The 26,095-nt window shown below is 45.2% G+C and overlaps 1 protein-coding gene across 1 annotated transcript; it reads left to right on the top strand.

Moving 5' to 3' along the window:
- Window positions 1-9,694: 9,694 nt before the first annotated feature.
- On the top strand, window positions 9,695-22,737 carry LOC123463533 (uncharacterized protein C2orf78-like). The gene is made up of 5 exons (XM_045159535.1): window positions 9,695-9,782; window positions 12,583-13,015; window positions 13,101-13,345; window positions 20,827-21,420; window positions 21,470-22,737. The coding sequence occupies exons 1-5, from the start codon at window positions 9,695-9,697 to the stop codon at window positions 22,735-22,737; spliced, it is 2,628 nt and encodes an 875-aa protein (XP_045015470.1).
- The last annotated feature ends 3,358 nt before the right edge of the window (window positions 22,738-26,095 follow it).

The raw sequence follows: 26,095 nt of genomic DNA on the forward strand, positions 1-26,095 counted from the left end.
GGATTGGTTTTATGGTTGAAATCTATACCAAAGCACATATGTACAACATGTCCTTACACACTCCTCTGTTATTGGCCACTATGCTGGTGCCCCAATTTTCAATTGTAAATGGTGCTAAAATAAATGTTGAAATGCAAATGTCTGTGTGATCTGTTGACATGGAGATCTTTAGGTAAAGAAGGGCTGGAGATATAGCTCAGGTATATACTACTTGACTAGCAAGCAGCAATCCCAAGGTTTGGGCTGGAGAGATATCTTACTGATTATGGTGCTTGCCTGCAAACCGAAAAGAGCCAGGTTCCATTGGTCAGGACCCATGTAACCCGATGCTCAAGGTGACCTGTGCACCTGCATGTAGAGTTCCTTGGCAGTAGCTGTAGGCCCTACAGTGCCCGCTCTCTCTCAATCTCTCTCTCTCTCTCTAACCCACTCTTCTCTCTCTGTCTCTCTCTCTCTCTCTCTTTCTCTGTCAATCAACTATTGAAAATCTGAAATCCTAAGATTCAATCCACATATTTGCAGAACCCATGTACCTCTGCACAATCAGGCAAACTCAGCACTTGGCAGCTGATGCAGGAGGATCAGAAGTCGTATGCCCCCAAGGGATGTAGCAGGATTGAGGCCATCTTGAGTCATAGGACACTTTTTCTCAAAATACACATAGACACACAGAGCTACCATATGACCGGGACGAAACACACCTACGTATATGTCCTAAAGCAGCACACTAGAGCGATAAGTGCACACCTTTCCATGATTACTGAAACAGCATTCACAATAGCCAAAATATGAAACTGACTTATATGCCCATTAAAAATAATGATATTATGCACAAAACACATTGAATACAATGACATTTTATGTAGCCATAATGAAGAATGAAGTCATATTTTCAGAAAAGTTTTCAGTAGACAATCATTAAAATAAGAAAAATGAGGGGGGGCTCAGCAGTCCAATTATGATACTTTTTGCCTCATCTACTAATCCTACATTTTACCTACGTATGTAAAATCATGTCTATAGAGCACAAATGCAGAAATAAGAATATTAGGGGTAGCTGGGGCATTCCCTAGTTGATAACAATACTTGTTTGCCAAAGCCTACTGGGTCAGGTTCAAGTCACCAACACCAATGTAACACCAGATATAAAGTGGCACAAGCATGTGGGATCCCAAGATGCCTACAACAGTGGTAGAAATATCCAGGAGAATCCCAAACAAATGGGTCAGCCTGTCAGTCATCTGTTTGCAGTGTGACATTTCATTCCCAATAGAAAGAAACTCTGGGTCAGGGAAATGAGGACATAGATTACTTGAAGTCCTCTGACCTTCACAAAACAGGCTCGTGCTCGCCCCCCCTCCTGTTTCTCTTTCTCTTTCTCTTTGTCTCCCTATATTTCGTAGAAGAATTGAGGTTCCTGAGGCAGTGAAAGAGTACAAAGGTAGAGAGATGGGTGGTTATGGTCAAACAGAACACACTTGAATGAAATTGTCATTACGAAACAGATCTGGGAGCTGTGGATTTAATTTGGCATGGAAAACATAGTTGCTATGCAAACCATAGGACCTGAGTTCAATCCCTGAGACCCACATAAAAAGCCTTGCACTTCCACACATGCCTGTAACTCACATGTTGAATGGGAGGAGAAAGGAAAATCACTGAGGCTCACTCTTCCACATTCTAAATAAAAAGTAACAACTCCAAACTTTGTCTGATGCCACCTCGAGAATTATCACAGGAGGGCAATAGAGGATGACACCCAATGTCCTCCCTGGCTACTGCACCCATGCACAGGGTTTGTCATCTACATGGACACACATATACACATCCATAATATTCCATACATATATAAATACTGTTGCTAGGTGCGATAAATATGTGCTGATAACAGATTTTACAAAAAGACTGGGGACCTTCATCGGTAGGTAAAGGTCTTGCTTTTCAAGCAAAAGGAGCTACACTTGGTCCCCAGAACACATGCCAGGTCCGGTAGCAGATGCTCACGTTCTCAAGCCTGGGTAGGTGTAGATACGGGAAATCCCTGCGGCCAAGCACCCATAGTCTCATATCCAATTTCAGAAAAGGGGGTCCAGGCCAGGCATGGAAGCACACATCGACACTCCCGCACTCATCGCACCAAGGAGGGAGGAATGCAGTGGGTTCAAGGCCAGCCTGAGACTACATAGTGAACTGAAGACCAGCCTGGGTTGGAGGCAGATAATAGCTCCATAAACCAAGAAGCAGGAGTCCTCCTGAGGAATGACACTTAGGATAGGCTCTGGCATCCATATGTGTGCACACAAGTACATTTGCACACTTGTGAACATGCACACACACAAAAATGCATTAATGAAAATAAAAACACCTGAAATGATTAATAATATGGGACAAAAGTTTTCTTCTGATCATATTGCAGTCCAAGGTCAGATGGCACACTGCTTTGAGCCTCTGTTGTGTCTGGTGAATGGAAGCTGCGGGAAGCATGTGGCAGAGCAAATAGCTCTCTTCGACTGCCTCTAAGCAATAACAAATTCTGCAGAGGCCAGTCTCCCACATTCCCCTTCCTTCATAGTCTAACTTTCCTGAATGAGGATTCCAAACCTCCCATTAGCAACAATCCGTGCCTAACAGCGCTCTACACACACAGACACACACACACATACACATACACACACACCAATGAACAATTCTGGAATACACAGGACTTTAGGAGACATTAGAGAACAATTCAAAAATACGTGTGCAAGAACATTTGGCAAAACAAGCAAGGGTCCTTTTGTCTTGGTGAACCCGGTACCAGCAGAAGTGTGAAGGAGATCAACACAAGGAAAAATCAACTCCAACCAAATCAAAGATCCAGACACCCAGAGGCACCCAACACCTCATCACTGAAGCAGATCAAAACGTACCCAACATGGCTCAGGGAAATTTTGTGGAAGAGCTGGAGGAAAGAAAGTCACAGCCACATGTTGGGTCATGATATGCAGACCTTTACCATACCCATAACTGTGGGCTAACTCCAGAATGCATGACCCATATACTTCAAAAAGGAGGGGCAAAGAGGAGAGGGTAGGTGATGGATGAGCCTAATAATGGTACCAAATACACTGCATTTGCTGAGTACAAAACTAATCAATAAAAACAAAATAAATAAAATACTTGTGCCCTCCAAACTTCTCTATCCATCCTGTTCAGCTGACAAGGATCTCTGCACCCATATTCAGATGCTAGGAATTTCTCATGACTCAGGCCTATGGGACCAATCCACACAAAATATTACCATGAATTGTAACGTGTTGGCATTCAAATGAAAACACTGCTCCTTTGGTCTTACAAACTTTAAGAAAATGTTTCCTACCATGGCCAGCTATTCCTCTTAACGTTTTCTCACCAAATATATGGACTGAAAGGAAAAGGAGAAAGGGGAAGAGACTCCTGTCTTGTGCAGAAGGGGCAGAGTATGTTCAGAACTCTGACTGTATCTCCCTGTCACTTGGCCGCAGGAAGCATCAGAGAATTAGTGACGACATCAGAAACAGCCTTTAAACCTTTGTCTTCAAAGTCCAGCTACAAGGTGCTCTCTTGACCAAGTTGGTAACATGAAATCTGCTGGACACTCACAGCAGTTGAGGTTGTGAATATCCGAGTTCTCATCCAGTGAGGTACCACACAGCTACACACCTTCCAACCAGTGTGCAGTATGACAACTGATGTATGAAACATTAATAGCAAGGATCATTGGCAAAGACTATGGCACAGCTTGTTTTTAGATTGGTGTTAGAGATCTAGTACCTGATTTAAAAGAGTGAATGCCTTCCTTGGTCACCAGAAGAAATTCATGTGCACCTCTCATGGACCACAGAGACCACCTGGAGGGAGAGAATGATCAGTGGTTGAAGGTGCTTACGTGCCAAGCCTGCTGGCCTGGGTTTGATTCCTTACTAATCACCGAAGGCCAGATACACAAAGTGCCACATGCACCTGGAGTTTCTGTCAGGCAGCAAGAGCTATCTGAACACCTAGACAAACACAATCTCTCTCTCCCAATCTGTCTCCCACCATGACTTCTGCCTTTACTTTAAGCTGTCTCTCCAGCCCTGGCCTATTTGAGTTTGGAGTTTTTTCATACATTTCGGGTGGCCCCTTTGATTTTTTTTTTCTGGGAAACAGGGAGAGAGGGGACTGGCATTCCATGCCTTTAGCCAACATAATAAAATGCCTGGCACTTATGCAGCCTTATGCTTGGGTCACCTTTGTGCACCTGGTTTGGGGCTTGTGCACACAGATCAAACACCTGTTTTGGATTCACTGGCAAGCGCTTTAGCCACAAAACCCTCTCTAAAGCCCTTCCTTGATTACTTGGAATGTACCTATACACATCCTTTTAAATGATCATCTAGGGTTTCACTTCATGCACTCTTACTTCAGATAATTAGTAAATATAGAGGACACGTATTGATGTAGTTTTTCAACGTTTGTTTCTTTTATATTTCAAAAGTTATGTAAATAGAGTGTGTACAGCCCGTATTGATGCATCCTTAGACCTCCTGACATCCCCCCATGAGGATTGTGGGAGTTGCATTGTGCTGTGGCCATCAGTATGGGGGAGAGGCCATATCTCTGTGCACAATGACCCAAATATGCCTCGATCATCCCACTCTCTCTCACACGAATTTTACCTGAGCCATGCCAATGGACACTCCTATAAAGAAAGACTATAAATGCATCCACATACCCAGTTGTTGTGTTACTGGGGCTTTTACCCTAAAGGCTCAAACCTCAGCTCAGAGATTGTTGCTCAACTATATTTATTAATTCCATAGTAGCTAAGAACTGGAATCAGGCCAGATATCCATCATTAGATGAATATATAACGAAGAAGTGGTTTTTCTACACGTCGGAATTCTATGCACCAGTTAGGAAAAGTGACACAGTGAAATTCGAAGAACATAGCCTCTTGGAGTAGGTCCTCTGCACCAAATTCACCCAATCACAGACCTAGAATTTTCACATGGATTCTCTCATCTGTGGCTCCCAACCTCATTTAGCCCAAGATGCCAACATACCTCATAATCATCTCCAGGGCTGGACCACAGGGATGAACGGGCAGCAGGGGAGGGTAATGTTATGTGGGGGGCAACAAAAATCTGGACCCAAATACCAGCATATGGGTAACACCCACAAAGAGCTGTGATCAGAGAGACCAACAACGTTGCCTCAAAGAAGACAGAATTCTGGCACAGTAGTTGTTGAAGTAACAAAGGTTTTTAATGGTAAGACCCTACTGCTGAATACACCATATGATGTTGGGACGGAACATGGAGCAACCTGGCTAGGAAGCACAAGAGAGTCAACCCACAGATAGTTGGCTTTTCTAGTGGCAGAAGGTATACCATGAGCGACTACGGGAAAATCAACAACATCTGTGTAAGCAACTCATGGTCTCAGCTCCTCAGCAGAAATCAACCTGATGTGATGCTCACAAAAGTACAATAGTGCCACATAGCCATGGGGGGTTACCAAGTGTTCCTAATTGGGCTAATGGATCCACTCAGTGGAAAGGAACTCAAACCTGGAATGGGGATGCACGTCAGACCCGTAACCAAAAAGGACCCTGCTCTCCAATATGAAACTCCCACCAAGAGTGGGGTTCAAAGGTGCCCACAATTATTAAACTCCTCTCAAAAAATTATGGAAGTCCACATATCTTGCAGTGATCTCACTGTCCACGGCTGTCCACTGGAGATTTTGCTTCTGTTTTTCAGATGGACACAGAACTGGGGAGAGAATCAGCCCATTGCACCAGACCGGAGCCCCTGCTGAATCCAGAGAGCTGCTGGGGAAATGAGCAAGAGCCACTTTCTCATATCAGCAAAAGTGTTATGGAGACAGACACAGGGAACACTCAAACCAGATACACAGAGACACAGACACTTCCAAGACCTCGTCACTGAAAGGAACCTCAAATTAATGTTTGCTTTGCTTGTGCCATGGGTTCTACAATTCTGGCATTTTGACTGGGAGAAAAAATTTTAATCCCCTTTCTTTGTGACAGTGAAGGAACTTGCTGCATTCGACAAGCTTATTTGCACATTGCTAATATTTATGTGGAAGGATAAAGAGGGGCGGTACAGACTGAGAGAGAATGGTGCACCAAGTTACTAGCTGCTGCCCAAACGCCAGATGCATGGGCCACTTTGAACATGTGGTTTGATGTGTGCAGTACGGAAGGAAATCCAGGTTGTTAGGTTTTAGGGGCAAGTACGTTATCCAGTGAGCCATCTCTGAGGCCTATTTATGTTTTTGTACATGTCATCTTTTCTCGGTCACCAGGTCCAGTCCAAGTCAACCACTGAACGGCCCACTAGGAACACAGCATGTGGGCCAAATATCAAACACCTCTTAATGTCCAATCACTCTACGATGTAGGAACGCTGATAACAGAGTATCCATTAAGATATTAGTGCTGCATGAGACAGTATAGAAACAACGAGAGACTCATAATTAGGTTTCTTGATATGGGAAGGTAGAGGCACGAAAGGCAATGGAACAATGGCCAGATCAGGTCATATGTAATGAGGCAATTTGGGCTAAAGGTAGAAAGAACAAAATGAGGGAACGACATTCTATTCCGCCCCTTAGACAATCCCAGACCTCTGGAGGCTCACCCAGGATGACACCACACTATATGTGATGACATATTTTCTTGAAACTCCAGAGACACGGAGGTTTCAGAATCCAGACATGTACCACATTTCGGAATGTTTAGCAACAGAAAAACAAGCAACCGGCCAACCTCAAAAATAAACACACCATGAAACAGAAGAAAAGAGGAGAGGGAGAGAACTATGCTAATATGTCCAGTAATTCCTAAAGAGATGTGAACAAATGCCTATTCACCCCAGATACAGCACCTTAACAATGTTACACCAAACCCCAACCTGAGGGGACCAGTGGTTCTATTGAGCTTCCTTACACTGTGACAAGTTGCTTAGACAATGACAGGTCACAAGCACAGTTACAGACCACTTACCCAAGGCAAGCCACACAGTAACAGGGTCTCTAACAGTCAAAGCCAATTTACCTATACACAGGTCACTTACACAGTCACAGGACACATGTATAGTCCCTGGTCAGTTACCCAGGCCCAGGTCGCTTACAGAGTGAAAACTCATTTACACAGTTTTATTAACCTCAGACATTCATAGGGCACTGTCACAGTGAAACATCATTTACACAGTGGTATTTCACTCACGTCTTCACAGGACAGCAACACCGTCGCATGTCACTTACATACTGACATGTCACTTACACAGTCACAGATCACTTACCCAGTTGAGGTCACGTTCACTTACAGCTGCCATACACACTGACAGTACCATTACACAATCAGAGGTCACTTACAGCAAGGCAAGGCCCACAGTAACTGGTAACTTTCACTTACCTATACGCATGTCACATACGCCGTTTTGAGACAGTTACATAGAAGCAGACCACATACACAGTCACAGGACACTGGCTCAGGTCACGTACACAGTCACAGGTCACTGCCACGGTGAAACATCATTTACTCAGTGGTAGCACCTTTTCACAGTCACGGCTCGCTGTCACAGTGAAACATCATTTACACAGTGGTAATTCACGTACATCGTCACAGGAAACCGACATAGTCACATGACATTTACAGAATGAGAAGTCATGTACACAGTCACTGGTCACTGACTCAGTTGCCACTCGCTGTCACTTGCAGGTCAAATACACAGTGACAGGACCATTACACAAGCAGAGGTTACGTACACAGTTGCAGGTTACTTGAACATTCACAATCACTTTCAGTGACAGGTATACGGTCTCAGGTCAATTAAAAAATCCAAAGTCACTTATAAAAAGTCACATGTCAAACAGTGAAATAGAAGCTCAACTGAGTGGACTGTAGTTAACAACCGACGCTCAGTGCCTACTACTAACTACTGATCAACAGAAAGTCCTAGCCTCCTGCCTCTGACACACATCCCAAGCAGGTCATGGCAGTACCTGTCCATAAACTCAGCTTACAGAAGGGCGAGTCAGGAGGATTAAGAGTTCCATTCCACCAAGCAGTTCTTTGTGATACCCTGACTCCAAAAACCACAAGACCGGCAGGGAGATGACCTGGTAGTCAAGGTTCTTCCATGTGAACACAAATTTCCTCTATCCTACAGGCAACGACATACACAGCAACGCGTGGCCTATCCAGCTGTGTGTACCATTAACACTGTACGCGGCTACCGGTTTGACCCATTGATCCCAGGAACCCACACAAGCTCCTGGAGATGACTTCAGTGCACCTGCAGCACGCCCTCGCGCAACGTCTTCTTCTCTAAGGGCGACTCTCCCGCGTGGTCCTCTGCCTCCACTCCATTTACCTCAACTCACACCCCAGCATGGCAGAGAATGCTCAAGACCTCATGTTCCATAGAAACTGCTGCGAAGGGCAGGAAGTTTCACTAACTACCACACACATGTCACTCTGTGAGAATACATACAACACAGGGTTGTAGTGGCTCACACCTTGTGGTCTTATCACTCAGGAGGCTGAAGCAGGAGGAATGCGCATCAGGTCAAGGACAGCTTGGACGTCAAGAGAGTACGAGGTCCCCATGCATTATGGAGTTAGACCCTGATTCAAAAGGTCAAAAGAAGATGAGGAGTTATGGGGAGAATGTGTAGAAGAGGAGCAGGATGAGCAGGAGAAGGACGAGGACAAATCCTAAAGACATAGTGAAGAGGAGGCAGAAGTCAATCGCAAAGTGGGAGATAGGGATTTATACAGTCAGCAGCATCCTCTGCCCATCTGGTGTTGCCTGTGATGTTTAGAATCTATGTGGACCCTGTCCTGAAGACCGCTGCTTCTGGAAGATCACCGGAAGTAACAGCCAGGCACATCAGGACACCCAACTTGCAAACCCAAACTTTGGCAAACACAATTTCTCAGTGAACAGGAGAAGGAATTGGCACAAGATGTGAGTCCAGATGACCCAGGGTGGCCCAAGCAAGGGAGATATCAAGAAGAAACTAAAGAGAAGCGCCTTGACCGTCATCACCCCTGCAAGGTGCATGTGATGACCTTCATTCACCGTATTCTTCAAAGCAGGAAAGACTGCTCTGTATCCCTCCTCTCTCCTTCTGAGCTGCCATCGCATCTCCCATCAGGGGAACTGAAATGGTTTCAGAACCACCACACGTGCCCAGCCTACACTCGTCTCTTTCCTTCCTCCACAAGGAGGCCAGCTGTACCTGTACGTATAATCACATTCTGGTGCTCAGGGTCTACTGGAAAGTGAAATGACCCATACAAAGGGTAAAATCTTTCCTCCTGAGCGTTTATTAGAAACATGCGGTTGCATTCCACAAATAAAAGAACCAAGGGAAGCAAGGACTATCAGGTCTTTCATGTGGACTGTCACTTGCCAAGGTCTTACCTGCCTGCGGCATTGATAAACCCCATGCCATTCTCTCCACCATATCCTGTCTTTTCACGGACAGCCGACCTGCCTATTGGCTACTAACAGCCTATGACATCATTGTCCCTCTAGACCAATCACCACCTGGTAGAATCTTGAGGTTTCCACGGAGCTGCCTGTAAACAAATTTGGATCATCGCAAGTGGCCAGTGACCGGTTAACTGTGTTCTTCTTACTGGACACGTGTGCGGATGATTTCTGGTTCCCAGAAAAGTCCAAGGACTCTATCCAAATCCCTTGTGAGACAGGGGAATATCGCTTCTCCTCTGACTATGTCAGGTAAGAAATAAATAAGGTTAAGTTTGGTTTTATTAGATGACACACACGCCTCAACAAAGCATCCTCAAATAGCCTGCAAGAATGGGGAAAGTACTGAGCTATGGATCACAACTGCAGTTTGAGCGCTGATATCCATGAGGTCTGTGACTTTGGACACATCATGTACTTTCTCACACTATGCCTCCTGTGCTGCCACATCAGGATAAAAGTTCAAACCAACACAGAGGCTAGAGAGTGAAATGTGCTCAGAGAAGGACAAGGGACAGTGTCTTCTGTGACTGCTTAGATCAATGGACTAGGAAGAGAGCTGAGGTTGGGAAGGGCTATGACACAGAATGGAAGCTAGTTGGGGAAGAAGCCTTTGGTGGTTGGGGTTGGCGCCTACTGACTGTGGACTGTGATTGTGATGTTTGGAATGGAGGCAATTTGTAAGTACGTGTACAAATCATACTTTCGCACATACACATTCAAGTGTGTAACCCCACCGCACAGGAGTCATGGGCACAGGGACCACAGAAGATCAGAGCTACTCTAGGCCAAGATAACATAAACATTTGGACCTCTAAACATTATCATTCATTCATTTATTTATTTGGCAGAGTGATGGGAGGCAGAGACAGAAGGTCAGAGACAGTATGTACACGCCAGGGCCTCTAGACACTGCAAACAAACTCCAGGGTCATGTGCCACTTTGTGGACCTGGCTTTACGTGCCTACTGGGGAAGTGATCCTGAGCCATAAAGCTTTGCAAGCAAGCACATGTAACTGCGGATCCTTTTCCCCACGCCCTGAACCAATTAATCATGTTCTACCTGAAAAGGATTTCTCCTCATTAGTAGAACAGCTTCCCTTCATGTAGACAATGACTGAAAACTCATTCTGAGCACAAAACTTCCACAATCCCCTGTTTGTATTCAAACCCTTGTGGTATGCCTATGTGAAGTAAAATATCTTCCTATAAATCTGATCGGTTACACGGTGGGTAATATGCAGAGAGAGAGGAACGAGTACAATAATGCATAACGTGACGCTGTATTTGTATTCCCCACAGTCACCATGCTGTCTTGTGGTCTTGAATTATTATCGCAAGGTCTCACTATGTAGCCCAGACGGGCCAGCGACACCTGGACTCCAGCACTCCTTCTCCTCAGTATGCTCGGTGCTGGTGGGACAGGTGCCCAGCTTCATAGCAGTCTCCCTGAAATGTTTGTTGGAACTCATGACTGGTGCCCATAGGTTTCCTCACTGGGTTGCGCTGCTTGCTGCACAGGTAGTGTTTGTCTGAACAGATGTACTCACGGGCACTTATTCCAAGGTAATCCAGGTGGCGCCAATGTGCCTCCAATCCCAGATTCCCACGAGGCTCTGGAGACTCGTTTGCAAGTTTGAGGCCACGCTGAACAGTTTAATACGATACAAAAAATATGTGCTTGTATTCTTAACTGGGTTCTGATATGATACCTCAGACTGTGCTGGGACTCCGTGGCTCACAACATGCTGGCTTCAAACTCAACTCAAGTCAATCTTCCAGGTGTTGTGCTGGAATTGCACACATATATGAGCACGCACGGTGGGAAAATTGTCTATATGTTTATATACATATTTCTATTCAAAGGTGTCCTGCCTTGAGCAATGTCCTTCATCACTCCTATCCCTGACAATGTTCGGTCTCACAATAGTCCTTGTATCATAACGCAATGTCGTATAGGACTGAAATTTGATGCTAGTTTATGCGGCAATTTCATCAATATCTCCCCGTTCCTTTGGACAGAAACACTGTGTTTCTCATTTCTGTCAGTCTTTTCGGAGTGTACTCTGTTCTCTAGGGGTAATCATACTCTATGTTTCTGTTGTTCACCTACTAGCAATCACTATGACACCACCACACCCCCCCATCAATGAGTAAGTCTAAACTCGGGAAGCAAAATATTTTTTAAAAATGCACTCCATGAGAAACTGTCAGGGAGCCATCTAGAACTAGTACCGGAGGTCAGTGTGAAGAGATTAAAGGAGACCTGCCCACTTGCCACCTGAACTGAGCTGTAAGGGGCCTTGAATCAGTGGCAACGTAGCTGCAGGCTCACGAGGTGTGAAAGATGGCCATGACCACAGCGGCACTGTTGTCTCATGAGTGACACAAGAACGCTTATGTGGAAAGTTCCATGTGGTGCTGATACTGTGGCTTGTGCCCGAACCCTGGTCACAACGGGGAGGAGGCCCAAGGATAGCCGGACTCAGAGATCGCCCTGCACTCCAGCAGGAGCTACAAGACAGCATGAACTACAGAGTTAGGCCCTGTCCAGACAACAAGCTTCCACTACCCCCACTTTCTGAGTTTTTGACCACAGGATCATGTCCTGGCAAGGGAGCCATGAGGGGGATGCGATCTGGTACTGATAGTAAGTAACATGGGAGAACTTGAACTCTTCAGACTGACCTCCAGATCCTTACTTTCCTCACTCCGAAGATGGGGACATTACAAGTTGCCTAAGGAGTCAGACTTCATAACGCCTTCACTCAAAACACTGATGAGAGGCATTACTAGAGCAAGTGCAGGCTAGAGCGAGGGCATCTAGCAAGGGAGCTGTGCTTGACCCTGACCACGTGGGTCTGCTTTGTCCACGTCAGGACAGTAGGCCTCAGAACAGGCCACCTACTCCACACTTAGTACCCTCCTAAACCCCTGAACCAGGGGGTTCCTTTGGAGGCCTCCTATCAGAATAACACAGAGATAATTCTGTTCTTCCTTCAACATTCTCAATCTCATCATTTTTTATCTTTGTTTTCCCCATTTCTACAGAAAACTTCCAGAATATCTATTTACCAGCCACAGTGAGAGCCCAGCAGCTCTCGGTTCCTGTGGTGAGCAATGCACCTTCCCTAACAGGAAGTGTGTACGCACTCACCAGAGCCTCTGCACCAGCCATCACCTCAGCATGGCTCCTACCACCAGGCTCTGGGGCTGTTCTCCAGCCACTCCCCCGTAGTGCCTACCTTTACCAACATCCTGGCACAAACACGTTGGCCGGGTTCCCGGGCCCCAGCCTCCTCTCCATGTCAGCTGCCCCCTCTGCAGGTGCTTTTGAGTGGCAGTCCTCAAGAAGCGCCGGGGGCAGAACATCTTCACTTGGGCCTGCCATGGTGACAATCCTCGATCAGGGCACCTCAGGTCCTTCAATGTCTATGGCAGCCCAGTATGGTGAGACTTCCTGTGCCAATACCACTGTGGCCGGGTACCCAACACTGCATGGCACACGTGTTCAACAGACAAGTTCTCACATTCCACATCATCCACATAGCCTGCCTCTTCCCTACCAGGGAGGCAGTCAGGTCTATTACAATGATCCAAACACCCCGAACCTTTGGATGTGTGGGGAAGTTGGACCCTGCCTGCAGTCCTACGTCTCTGGGAGACAAGGAGGTGGTGGGGCCTGTGCCCCCGCAACCAGAAATTATGATGCTGGTGAGGGAGATGCCCCCCACAAGTGTCCCTTCAGCGCTTCCCATCTCTGCCGTCTCCTATTCTGCGCCTGCTCAGTGCACCTCGAGAACGAGCCGTCAAGGTGAGTACAAACAGACAGAAGGAAAGGCATGAGGGTTCAAAACAACAGTAGAGCGCCCGAGAGACTGCCGAGTGCTTAATCTGCTTACCTGCGAAGCCTAAGGACCCAGGTTTCATTCTCCAGGACCCACTTAAACCAGATGCACAAGGTTGCGCATACATCCGGCGGCCGTGCTGCACCCATTGTCTCTATCTGACTCTTCCTCTCTCTCAAAACATCATAAAAACACAAATCCAAAGAACCGTCAAATCTGTGGGGATTCCACACATGGTAGAATCGGAATCTGGACGTTTCTAATTCCTGCTTGCCCTCCGCACACACCACTGCAGTTGTCTTTTTTTAATTTTTATTAACATTTTCTATGATTATAAAATATATCTCATGGTAATTCCCTCCCTCCCCACCCCCTCACTTTCCCGTTTGAAATTCCATTCTCCATCATATTACCTCCCCATTACAATCATTGTAATTACATATATACAATATCAACCTATTAAGTAGCCTCCTCCCTTCCTTTCTCCACCCTTTATGTCTCCTTTTCAACTTACTGGCCTCTGCTACTAAGTATTTTCATTCTCACGCAGAAACCCAGTCATCTGTAGCTAGGATCCACATATGAGAGAGAACATGTGGCGCTTGGCTTTCTGGGCCTGGGTTACCTGACTTAGTATAATACTTTCCAGGTCCATCCATTTTTCTGCAAATTTCATAACTTCATTTTTCTTTACCGCTGAGTAGAACTCCATTGTATAAATGTACCACATCTTCATTATCCACTCATCTGTTGAGGGACATCTAGGCTGGTTCCATTTCCCAGCTATTATAAATTGAGCAGCAATAAACATGGTTGAGCATGTACTTCTAAGGAAATGAGATGAGTCCTTTGGATATATGCCTAGGAGCGCTATAGCTGGGTCATATGGTAGATCAATCTCTAGCTGCTTTAGGAACCTCCACACTGTTTTCCACAATGGCTGGACCAGATTGCATTCCCACCAGCAGTGCAGAAGGGTTCCTTTTTTTCCACATCCCCGCCAACATTTATGATCATTTGTTTTCATGATGGTGGCCAATCTGACAGGAGTGAGATGGAATCTCAATGTAGTTTTAATCTGCATTTCCCTGATGACTAGTGACGTAGAACATTTTTTAAGATGCTTATATGCCATTCGTATTTCTTACTTTGAGAACTCTCTATTTAGCTCCATAGCCCATTTTTTGATTGGCTTGTTTGATTCCTTATTATTTAACTTTTTGAGTTCTTTGTATATCCTAGATATTAATCCTCTATCAGATATATAGCTGGCGAAGATTTTTTCCCATTCTGTAGGTTGCCTCTTTGCTTTTTTCACTGTGTCCTTTGCGGTGCAAAATCTTTGTAATTTCATTAGGTCCCAGTGGTTAATCTGTGGTTTTATTGCCTGAGCAATTGGGGTTGTATTCAGAAAGTCTTTGCCAAGACCAATATGTTGAAGGGTTTCCCCTACTTTTTCCTCTAGCAGTTTCAAAGTTAAGGTCTTTAATCCATTTGGACTTAATTCTTGTGCATGGCGAGAGAGAAGAATCTATTTTCATCCTTCTGCAGATATTTATCCAGTTTTCAAAACACCATTTGCTGAAGAGGCTGTCTCTTCTCCAATGAGTATTTTTGGCATTTTTATCGAATATCAGGTGGCTATAGCTACTTGGGCTTACATCTGGGTCCTCTATTCTGTTCCACTGATCTACATGTCTGTTTTTGTGCCAGTACCATGCTGTTTTTGTTACTATGGCTCTGTAGTATAGGTTAAAATCTGGTATGGTGATACCACCAGCCTCTTTTTTGTTGCTCAGTATTATTTTAGATATTCGAGGTTTTTTGTGATTCCGAATGAAGTTTTGGATTGTTTTTTCTATTTCCATGAAGAATGCCTTTGGAATTTTGATGGGGATTGCATTAAATGTGTAGATTGCTTTAGGTAAGATTGCCATTTTCACGATATTGATTCTTCCAATCCAGGAACAAGGGATGTTTCTCCACTTTCTAGTGTCTTCTGCAAATTCTTGCTTGAGTGTTTTAAAGTTCTCATTGTATAGATTCTTTACTTCCTTGGTTAGGTTTATTCCAAGGTATTTTATTTTTTTTGATGCAATTGTGAATGGGAGTGATTCTCTGATTTCATCTTCTGTGTGTTTGTTGTTAGCATATATGAAGGCTACTGATTTCTGTGTATTTATTTTGTATCCTGCTACATTTCTGTAGGTTTTGATCAGCCCTAACAGCTTGCTAGTAGACTCTTTAGGGTTCTTTATGTATAGAATCATGTCATCTGCAAATAATGATAACTTGATTTCTTCCTTTCCAATTTGTATCCCTTTTATGTGTGTCTCTTGCCTTATTGCTATAGCCAAGACTTCCAAAACTATATTAAATAGAAGTGGGGATAGTGGACACCCTTGTCTTGTTCCTGATTTTAGTGGAAAAGCTTCCAGTTTTTCCCCATTTAGTAATATGTTGGCTGTAGGCTTGTCATAAATAGCCTTTATTATAGTGAGATATGTTCCTTCTATTCCCAGTCTCTGTAGGACTTTTATCATGAAGGGATGTTGGATTTTGTCAAATGCTTTCTCTGCATCTAATGAGATGATCATGTGATTTTTGTCCTTCAACCCGTTTATGTAATGTATTACATTTATAGATTTGCGTATGTTGAACCATCCCTGCATCTCTGGGATAAAGCCTACTTGGTCAGGGTGAATGATCTTTTTGATATACTCTTGTATTCTGTTTGCCAATATTTTGTTGAGAATTTTTGCATCTATGTTCATGAGGGAGATTGGTCTGTAATTTTCTTTTTTTGTTCTATCTTTGCCTGGTTTTGGTATCAGGGTGATGCTGGCCTCATAGAAGGAGTTTGGTAGAATTCCTTCTTTTTCTATTTCCTGGAAAAGCTTAAGAAGCAATGGTGTTAGCTCTTCCTTAAAAGTCTGGTAAAATTCAGCAGTGAATCCATCCGGGCCTGGGCTTTTTTTAGTTGGGAGATTATTGATAACTGTTCGGATCTCCATGTTTGTTATAGGTCTATTTAAGTGATTAATCTCATTTTGATTTAATTTAGGTAGGTCATATAGATCAAGGAAATCATACATTTCTTTCAGATTTTCATACTTTGTGGAGTATATGCTTTTATAGTATGTCCCTATGATTTTTTGAATTTCTCTGGAATCTGTTGTGATGTTACCTTGTTCATCTCGGATTTTATTAATTTGTGTCTCTTCTCTCTTTCTTTTGGTCAGATTTGCTAAGGGTTTATCAATCTTGTTTATCCTTTCAAAGAACCAACTCTTTGTTTCATTAATTCTTTGGATTGTTCTTTTTGTTTCTATCTCATTAATTTCTGCCCTAATCTTTATTATTTCTTCCCGTCTACTAATTTTTGGTTTGCCTTGTTCTTCTTTTTCCAATGCTTTAAGGCAAAGCATTAGGTCATTTACTTGCGACCTTTCTAATTTCTTAATATAGGCACTTAAGGCTATAAATTTACCTCTTAGAACTGCCTTCATTGTGTCCCAGAGATTTTGGTATGTTGTGTTCTCATTATCATTTGACTCTATAAATTTTTTGATTTCCTTTTTGATTTCTTCATTGACCCACTCATCATTTAGTAGTGTATTGTTTAGTTTCCATGATTTTGTGTATGCTCTATAGCCTTTCTTGCTACTGATTTGTAGTTTAATTCCATTGTGGTCAGATAGAATGCAAGGAATTATTTCAATTTTCCTGAATTTGTTAAGATTTGCTTTGTGTCCTAATATATGGTCTATTTTAGAGAACGTTCCATGTGCTGCTAAAAAGAATGTATATTCTGCAGCCTTTGGATGAAATGTCCTGTATATATCTGTTAGGTCCATTCCTTCTATGACCTCATTTAGTCCAGATGCCTCTCTGTTTATTCTTTCCCTGGATGACCTGTCAATTGATGAGAGTGGGGTGTTAAAGTCACCCACCACCACTGTGTTTTGTGTTATCTGTGACCTTAGTTCTAATAGTGTTTGTTTGACGAATTTGGGAGCCCCCATGTTAGGTGCATATATGTTTAGGATTGTAATGTCCTCCTGTTGGAGTGTGCCCTTAATCAATATAAAGTGACCTTCCTTATCTTTCTTGACTAACGTCGGACTAAAGTCTACCCTGTCTGATATTAGGATAGCAACCCCTGCTTGTTTTCTAGGCCCATTTGCTTGAAACACCGTCTTCCAACCTTTCACCCTAAGATAATGTCTATCCTTTGTAGAAAGGTGAGTTTCTTGGAGACAACAAATTGTAGGATCCTGCTTTTTAACCCAGTCTGCAAATCTATGTCTTTTCGTTGGGGCATTGAGACCGTTGATATTAAGAGATATTATTGAAAGGTGTGTATTTATGTTTGCCATTTGTGTGTGTGTGTGTGTGTGTGTGTGTGTTACTGGTTCTACCTGTGCTCTCTTCTGTTAACTGGTATGTGAGTATAGCTTGTTTTTTCTAGGTTCCTTATATGTGTGCTTTTCCTTTTGTTCAGCATGGAGGATTCTATCAAGTATTTTCTGAAGAGCTGGTTTTGTCTTCAAATACTCCTTTAACCTGCTTTTGTCATGGAATGTCTTTATTTCTCCATCTATTTGAATGGATAACTTTGCAGGATAAAGTAACCTTGGTTGACAGTTGTTATCTTTCAGAACTTGGAATATATCACTCCAAGCCCTTCTGGCTTTAAAAGTTTGTGTTGAATAATCTGCTGTAATCCTGATGGGCTTGCTTTTGTAGGTAACTTGATTTTTCTCTCTAACTGCTTTCAATATTTTTTCTTTGGTTTGTGTGTTTGGAAGTTTGATTATAATATGGCGAGGAGAGGTTCTTTCTGGGTTTTGTCTGGCTGGGGTTCTAAAGGCTTCCTGTATCTGTATTGGCCCCTCTTTCCCAATTTGGGGGAAATTTTCCTCTATGATTTTGTTGAAGACGCCTACTATGCCTCTGGAGTGGAGTTCTTCTCCTTCTACTATCCCCTGAATTCTTATATTTGATCTTTTCATAGTGTCCCGAATATCTTGAAATTCCCACTCATACTTTTCTATAAGTTTGTCTTTCTCTTTGTTGGACTGCATTAGGTCTGCCACCTGGTCTTCTAGCTTAGATATTCTGTCCTCTCCCTCATCCATCCTACTGGTGAGATTTTCTACAGAGTTTTTTATTTCATTAACTGTGTTCTTCATTGCTAGTAATTCTGACTGGTTTTTTTTTATTATTTCTATTTCCCTATTTATGTCTTGTATTGCCTTCTTTATTTCATTAAATTGGTGTCCTGCCTCTTCTTTGATTCCTTTGATTTCCTCTTTGATTTCTTCTTTGATTGTTTTCATGTGTTCTTTGACCTCTTTGAACATATTTATAATTATTCTTTTGAACTCTTGCTCAGGCATTTCCTCTAACTCTTTCTCACTGGAGGACATTTCTGATGCATTAATACTTTTAGGTGGATTTATATCGTCTTGCTTTTTAGTGTTTCTTGTGTCATAATGCATATATTTTTGCATCTTGGATTAAGTTAATGCTTGGATTTTCTAGCTAGCTGTGTATTCTTAGCTGTATCAATTGATTTGATGTAATATATTTTCAGGGTAGGACCTTAAGGTATTAGGTGTGGCTCTTAAGACTCTCAGAGTATCTACAAAGATGTTCTTAGGGGTTGAGTTTCCCTGCTTTAGGAGTATTCAAGCAGGCTGAGTGGAATAAAATACAGGTAGATTCTAAAATTTAACTAAACACTGTACACATTCAATCAAAAACAGCCCCGAGTATGTATGCAAGAGTAGTTATTATAATGACCAGATCCTCTATCAACAAAGAGGTTTAGATTTCTGGTCTGTTGAGGGATCCAAGTCAGCTTGTGACCAAGTGAGACCCTTCCCTGGTGCAATCCCAGTTACCTTGGGTGATTTTGGTCTCAGTTAAGTTGCTGCCAGGGTCGTCAGACTGCTGTTCTGATTTCTGGAGCTGGGCACTTGCTTTTCCTACGGGGCAAACCGAGTCGCTGCTGCTGCCTCTGCTGCTGCTGTAGCTGCCACCACCGGGGCCACCACCGCTGCTGAAGCTGCCGCTGCCGTGTCCACCGCCGCTGCTCCCCCCGAAGCCGCTGCTGCGGGATCTGCCACCGCTGCCGCTCCTGGGTCCGCTGCTGCTGGGGCCGCTGGTACCGGTGCTGGAGCCGCTGAAGTTGCTGCCGAACTCTGCTCCTGCTTGGGTCCCGCTGTCAGCCCAAGTTAGCGTGGCCGGGTCCCGGGCCGCTGCTGTGTTCGCTGGAGCTGGGTTCAGGCGTTGGGGGAGGGGAGGGAGCCGCGGCTGCTCTGGATCTCTCACGGCTCCACGTGTTCTTCTACCTCGCGGTCTTCTCCTCCGCTGCTCGCTGCCGCTCTCCCCTCACGTTTCCCGAGTTGCGGAGAGCGCGGTGTGAGGGGAAAATCCCGCACCTGGCTTTTCCTGCGGCTCGAGCCGAGAGTCTGGCGGCTTTCTTCTGCGCCGCGGCCGAGCTGCAGGCTCTGGATGCTCTATAACTCTTCTACTTCTCCGCTGCCCCCTCAATTTCCTATACACCTCACTTTTTAGTAAAAGTGTGTATTTTGCTGAGTTTTTTTGGTCTTTTAACTACCTAGGCTGCTTTGGCGTGGTACCTACGCCACCATCTTAACCAGAAGGCCCCTCTATCTAGTCACCACTGCAGTTTTCTACTCAGGGTGGGGATGAAGAACGCCGTAACGGCCTTCCACGTAGCACTAAAGATACCTCTACAGGCACACTGCAGCCACGCCTCCCTCTCATCAGAGGAAATCAGTCCCCCTCCATGTCCATACTTAATGCCTTCCCATGCTCATCTACTTTATTACTCCGAGCAGTCATTTCAAAAGTACTTGTGCAGTGAAAAGTACTTTCCTTAAATGGCAACAGAAGTGAAGGCCTGATCCTCAGGTATCTGTTCCCAACAACAAGACTCAGACTGTCCATGCTCATGAATTTCACAGGGAAGTACTCTGCTGTCTCTCTCCCGGGTGACCTGTGCTTACACTCTCAGTAGAGGGAGCCATGTTCCCTGAATGAGAATGCTAGTCAACGCACAACTTCTTCTGTCTTGATGTTACTACGGAAGTCAACACAGGCCAAGAGCATAGGGGTGGATGTTCTACATCTGACCCATGTTCCAAGGCCAAGACATTTCGTATTTGTTTGAATTCTTTCACCGACAATACTACCAGGAAACACAAGGAAACGCTACAAAGCCAGGCCTCACATGATCGATCCCAAGCAACAGCAAGCAAACATGTCAAGTCAGGGTGCCGTCCATGGTGCTGTAGAGGAGCCAAGGCAATGCCTGGCACTGTGGGCAGGTTCCTGGATGGAGGGCTGGGTGGGTGGGTGGAAGCGGATCATGTCGCCTCACAGGACTGACGTCCCTCTTTTGATTTCTTTACAGCGATGGCAGATTCTCAGGGCTTGGATGCTAACCTGACACTGGAAACATCCCTGGGAATGCTAACTGAAAGCCAGACATTCTGCCTGCCACAAACGTCACAACTTGCCAAATCCTGCACATTGGAGAGTAAGCCAGCATCTGAGTGTTGGGACATTTCCGAATCTCCAGTTCAAAGCCCTTCTCGCTTCCTGGCCTTGCCTCCTGCTCCACGTGCTAAACAAGCAGACAATACGATTTTGGATGCTATTCAAACTGAGATCGCACAACCTCTGGGTGCCTACCAGACTTCAAAAGATGAGCAAGAAGATCCTGTACTCCTCCCGTTACAAATGCCCAATACCTGTGACATCCGTTCCCCCACTGAATCGGTGAGCCCAGGGAACACTCCTGGTTCCCAAAATGCCCACTTGGGAGAGAACTGCCAAAGTTTCAAGGACAAGTGGGCACTGGAGGGAGGACTGGAATCTAACAGAGGTTCTGAAGACCTGAGAATTCTGGGGGAAGATGTCTGGCTTGCCCAGCCCTTCAGCCCTGTGACCGATACTGACTTTCCAGCACCAACTAAGCCCCAAATTCCAGGAAGCACAGAGGCGAGTGAGGTGCAGGTGAGCAGCACTTTCATGGAGGGCCCCCCCGCCTCTAGAGAGGGAGGAAAAGGAGAAAGTGTCTGACTTAAGGGACGAAGCTCCCAAGGCCAAATTGCAGCGCCAGGACCCAGAGGGCCAGGCGGAGGGAGAGGAGGGAGAGGTGCTTGTTGGCAGTGCTACAGCCAGTGGCAGGGCTCCCGACATCACAGCCAAGCATTCCCTCCACAGAGCTCAGAAAGCCACACCCAGCAGGCCCAAGAAAGCTCAGGGCCCTGGCCATGAAAGGCCCAGAAGGCCCAGAGCAAGGAAGTCCAAGACATGTGAAGAGCAAAAGACGGCAGGGGGCAAGGCGAAAGCAGAAGAGAAGCCGCCCAGCCCCAGGGCCAAGAGGAGGAAGGGCCATCCACCTGAGCTCTGCCAAGAGTTCTTTAAAAAGCCTCGCAGCTCCCTGGGCATGCACATGCTGGAGTCAGTGCAGGTCTTCCACGCCCTGGGGAAGAAGATGGAGCCGAAAACAGGGCTCTCTTCCTGCCGGGCTCTGGGCAACACACGCTGCACCACAGAGCCCAGACCATCCCCAGGCCTCCAAACCGGGCTGCGGATCCCATGCCAGGAGACAGGGACTGAGCAAACCCAAGGCAAAGGCCAGAAACCAGAGGGCAGTGTTGGCACAGAGCGGCGTTCTCCCTCCCAGTGTGAGCTGCCCCCACCTGGGAAGGTCAAGTTAGTGCCTTTGCCCTTTCTTAGCATGGACAAGCCCCAAGCTCGCCTTGCTCCTAGGAGGCCACACTCCCTGGCTTCACAGAGGGCCCCGGCACCTGACCCTGCCAGGCCTCCATCGAACCCTGCTCAGCCGCCTGCAGTCAAGCCATCACAAGCAGCTCCTGCCAGCACAACTTTCACTGCTGGGCCAGTTTCCAGCAGTCTCCCCAGACCAGGCTTCAACCACCCTACCCAGCATGGGGTCTCTCAGTCTGTTGCCTGTAGGCCAGCTCCCTACAAGACCTCATCCTGCACTTCTCTGCACAAGGAGCCTGTTTCCACTGCACCGACCAAGGTCCACTCACTTCCCAACGCAAACACCCAGTATCTCTTGGAAGACTTCAGCCGCCAGCCAATACCATGGAGGAAAGTCGATTTTCCAGGGCCAGTTGAGTCCACCCCCATCACAGATGAGCAGAGGCCAGAGCGCGAGGCCATGAAGAGGAGGGCTCAGCGGGAGCGTGAGAACGCGGCCCAGTACACTGCCCTGGGCAGAGTTCAGTACTTTGTTCAGAGGGAAAGGGACATGGAAATTTCTGAATATTATGGGTATATGATCTAAGAGCAGCTATACCGTTGGACACATTGGTCACCTTAGTTTCCACACAGTTATAGACAGATATAGCTCTGGATGCATAGATATTCATCATAGACATGTAGAGATATACACATAGAGAGAGTAATATGGAGGTAGACAGACATATGCATGTCCCGGCAATTGTTACAAATGTAGTTGAAGTCATTAACAGATGAGAAGTTGTCACTTGAGTTACTTGGCAGACCTTTAATAGTATTTATCTTAGTTTTCTGTACAAACTACCTTCTAAAATGTATATAGTATGAAGTCAAACTCAGGTATCTACCTAATAGTTAAACATAATAAAATTTGCATAAAATAGGGCAAGCCACATACCTGTACTATAATTAATAAGTTTTCCTGAAATTTCTCCTTTAGTGTATGATAACATACGTAACAGTACATGGTAGTTGCTTGAGGACACTTTCCAACAAGCATATTTTGGCTGCAAAGATGGCTCTGAGGTGAAAGGCACAGGTCTGCAAAGAGCCTGGATTCGATTCCCCACTCCCCGCATAAAGCCAGACGCTTTAGGGGGCACATGAACCGGGTGTTCATTTGCAGTGGCATGAAACCCTGGTTGCCAAACCTCTCTCTCTCTCTGTCTGTGGTGGTTTGATTCATGTTTCCCCCAGGAGCTTAGGTGTTCCAAATGCTAAGTTTCTGTCTGACGTCCAAATGAGAATGCAGACCTCCTGGAGGCAGTGTACTGTTCTTGGAGGGCTTATGAGACTTATAGCCAGTTTCCTCTTGCTAGTGTTTGGCACACTCTCCTGTACCTATTGTGCATGTGAGGATGGCCAGAATGCAATGTCCACCCTCTGCTCATGCCATCGCTTCCCCTGGCATTCATGGAGCTTCCCATCCAGTCTGTAAGCCAACATCAGCCCTTTTTCCCCACACTCTGCTCTTTGTTGGGTGTTTCCTGCCAGCAGTGTGAACTCACTGCAAAGGGAATGTTGGCACTGACAAGTGGGATCACTGCTGCTAGACACATGAATGTGTGGCTTGTTGCCTTTTGAGGTGGATTTTTGAGGAAGAAATGGGGTAGGATTTGAAATGTTGGCCTAGGAGTCACCTTGCAGTATTCGGAGCACAGATGGATGGCCTATTCTGGTCAGAGTTGCAAGGCATGAATGCAATAAGACCCACGGACTGAAGGTTTGGCTTCTGAGTGTGAAAGAGTACTTTGCAGGCTCTGGGCCAGAAGCATTTTGAGTGAGAGGCTAGCTAGTAAATGCGTGTCCTGAGATCTTGTGCGGGGTTGTATCGCATACAAATGGACTGGTTCAAGCACAGGGACATGGCAAGGAAAACAATGAAACCTCTGGGCTGAACATTCTGCTCGTTCACCTGCAACTGCCTGAGAGATTACAACCACTGAGACTGGACAGCTAACCGGGCACGCTCGCGCAAGCCTTGAATCCCCGCTCTCACATGGTAGAGTAGGAGTATCATTTTGAGGTGAAGGTCGTCTAGAGAATGAATAGGAAATACTCGGGTTAGCGTGTGCAAGGGTGAGAAGTCACGTCGAAAATACAAAACACAGAAATCAGAAATTGGGCATCTGACCTGCACTGGGACAACAGGTAGAATGCAGACACCTCCAGTGGCATGAATGCTGAAAGAGTGTGCTGTTCTTTAAAGTCTGCTTTATTCCTCCCTGGATTCAGAAACTCTGCAGCCCACCTGGTATGAGGGAGTATAACAATCGCTGGAAAGGGAGGTCTCTGATTTGGCAACACGGTTTTGCACTTTGAAAATGTCCATGGGTAGTGTGAAGCAGGCTTGTTGAATTTCCTGCCTGGCACCCAAGAGAGCCATGACGATGAGTCGGGGGTTGCAGCTGACACCCAAATGAGATGCTAGGCCTATGAGATGGCTGCCAAGGAGTGCTGCCAGCACTGGATAAAGTTTTACAAGACCGAGGGTCATTCAGCCGGAGGGGCTGAATTGGAATTCCAGGGACTTGTGACCATTTGGAGATATTGGACTTGGAGATACCAAGTTTGGACTATGCCTTGCTTAAATCTTGAATTGGTTGGATGTTTCTTGGCTCTGCCATGCCACCATTCATAGTCTGAATGTTTATTTTCTGCTATTTGGGGTTTTGATGCACTTTTTTTTTTTTTTTTAGTTTTTTAACTCTGTTAAAGTAACTTGGAATATGGGGGTGTTTGAAAATCATTGGGATAGATAAAATCTATGGGGACTTTTTAGCTGGATGAATGCATTCCATTTGACATCATGTATAGTTGTTAGTTTATGCCGGCAAGGGTAGAATATGCTTGTTCCATTCAGGTGTTCCCCATAAACTAAGTTATTCTGAATGACAGGCTCTAGGCTGATCTCAAGTTGGGAATTAACACAGCTGATCAGATTCATAGCATACTACGGAGGGATCGAGGTGGGCACACAGCACTGGCATTGGTGACACTTGAAGCCACGCCACTACGTAACCACGCCGAATGACATAAGTTCAGGTAGGTAGGCCTGCACTGTAAGTGCTTATCTTTCTTTATATGTCAGGACGGGTATGGGTTAGATATTCTTGGTTGGCGTTACCATTCTCAATTAAGCTGTATTTGATGGTTCACTCTACTTGCCTTTGATGCATTCAAATTCACAGGGTCTTTGTCTCTTTCTTCTGTCATTCTGGGGAGCAGGATCTGATACAGACCCTGGATGACTTGGAACACATTTCAGAACCAAAATCTCAGCCTCCCAGCTGAAAGGATGAAGTATGTATAGCAATACACACCCTGAAGGATTTTGCCCCTATAAGGTTATATGTTTGATTCAATCCCCACATCTGCATCCTCTGTGATGGCTTTTTATTGAATGTGTATGGTGCTCAGCTGAAGTTTACATACTGCCAGTCAATTGACCCGCCCAGCCTGCTAGTACACTTGAATAGTAGGCAAGCTCAACGCTTAGAATAACTTCTGCCCTTGGATTGAAGTACACGAGGTACACCTGGCACATTACTCGCCTACTCTGAGGGTACTCAAAGTTGGATTTACAAATCTACACGCAGCACAGGTAACTTGTGTGACAAGAAAAGAATCTGGAATATGCTCGGTATTGGGGCTGTATACTGTAAGAGCGGCTTAGAGCAATGATACACATTAGTTTCGAAGTGTATCCTAGACAGTGGAAGTCCTCTGTTTTGAGTTCAAATGCCATTTCGCCTTCATCAACACCATTTTTTTTGGAATACGTGATAGGGAATCGGGAGATTTTAGAAACTTTCTGATTGTTGTGCACAAATACCTGAGTAGAAGTGAGTTAAGGGTGGGCGGGAATGAACTCACCTTCCACCTCCATCAGGGTGGGGAGGCCA

This window comes from Jaculus jaculus, chromosome 9 (assembly GCF_020740685.1).
Source record: "Jaculus jaculus isolate mJacJac1 chromosome 9, mJacJac1.mat.Y.cur, whole genome shotgun sequence".
NCBI lineage: Eukaryota > Metazoa > Chordata > Mammalia > Rodentia > Dipodidae > Jaculus > Jaculus jaculus.

Bases quoted from the DNA above. Each gene is read 5' to 3' on its own strand.
- LOC123463533 (XM_045159535.1), top strand. From the start codon at position 9,695: ATGATTTCTGGTTCCCAGAAAAGTCCAAGGACTCTATCCAAATCCCTT. The intron at 13,016-13,100 runs GTACCCAACACT...CTTCCCTACCAG, and splicing joins GCCAATACCACTGTGGCCGG to GGAGGCAGTCAGGTCTATTA. The intron at 21,421-21,469 runs GTGAGGTGCAGG...CCCCGCCTCTAG, and splicing joins TCCAGGAAGCACAGAGGCGA to AGAGGGAGGAAAAGGAGAAA.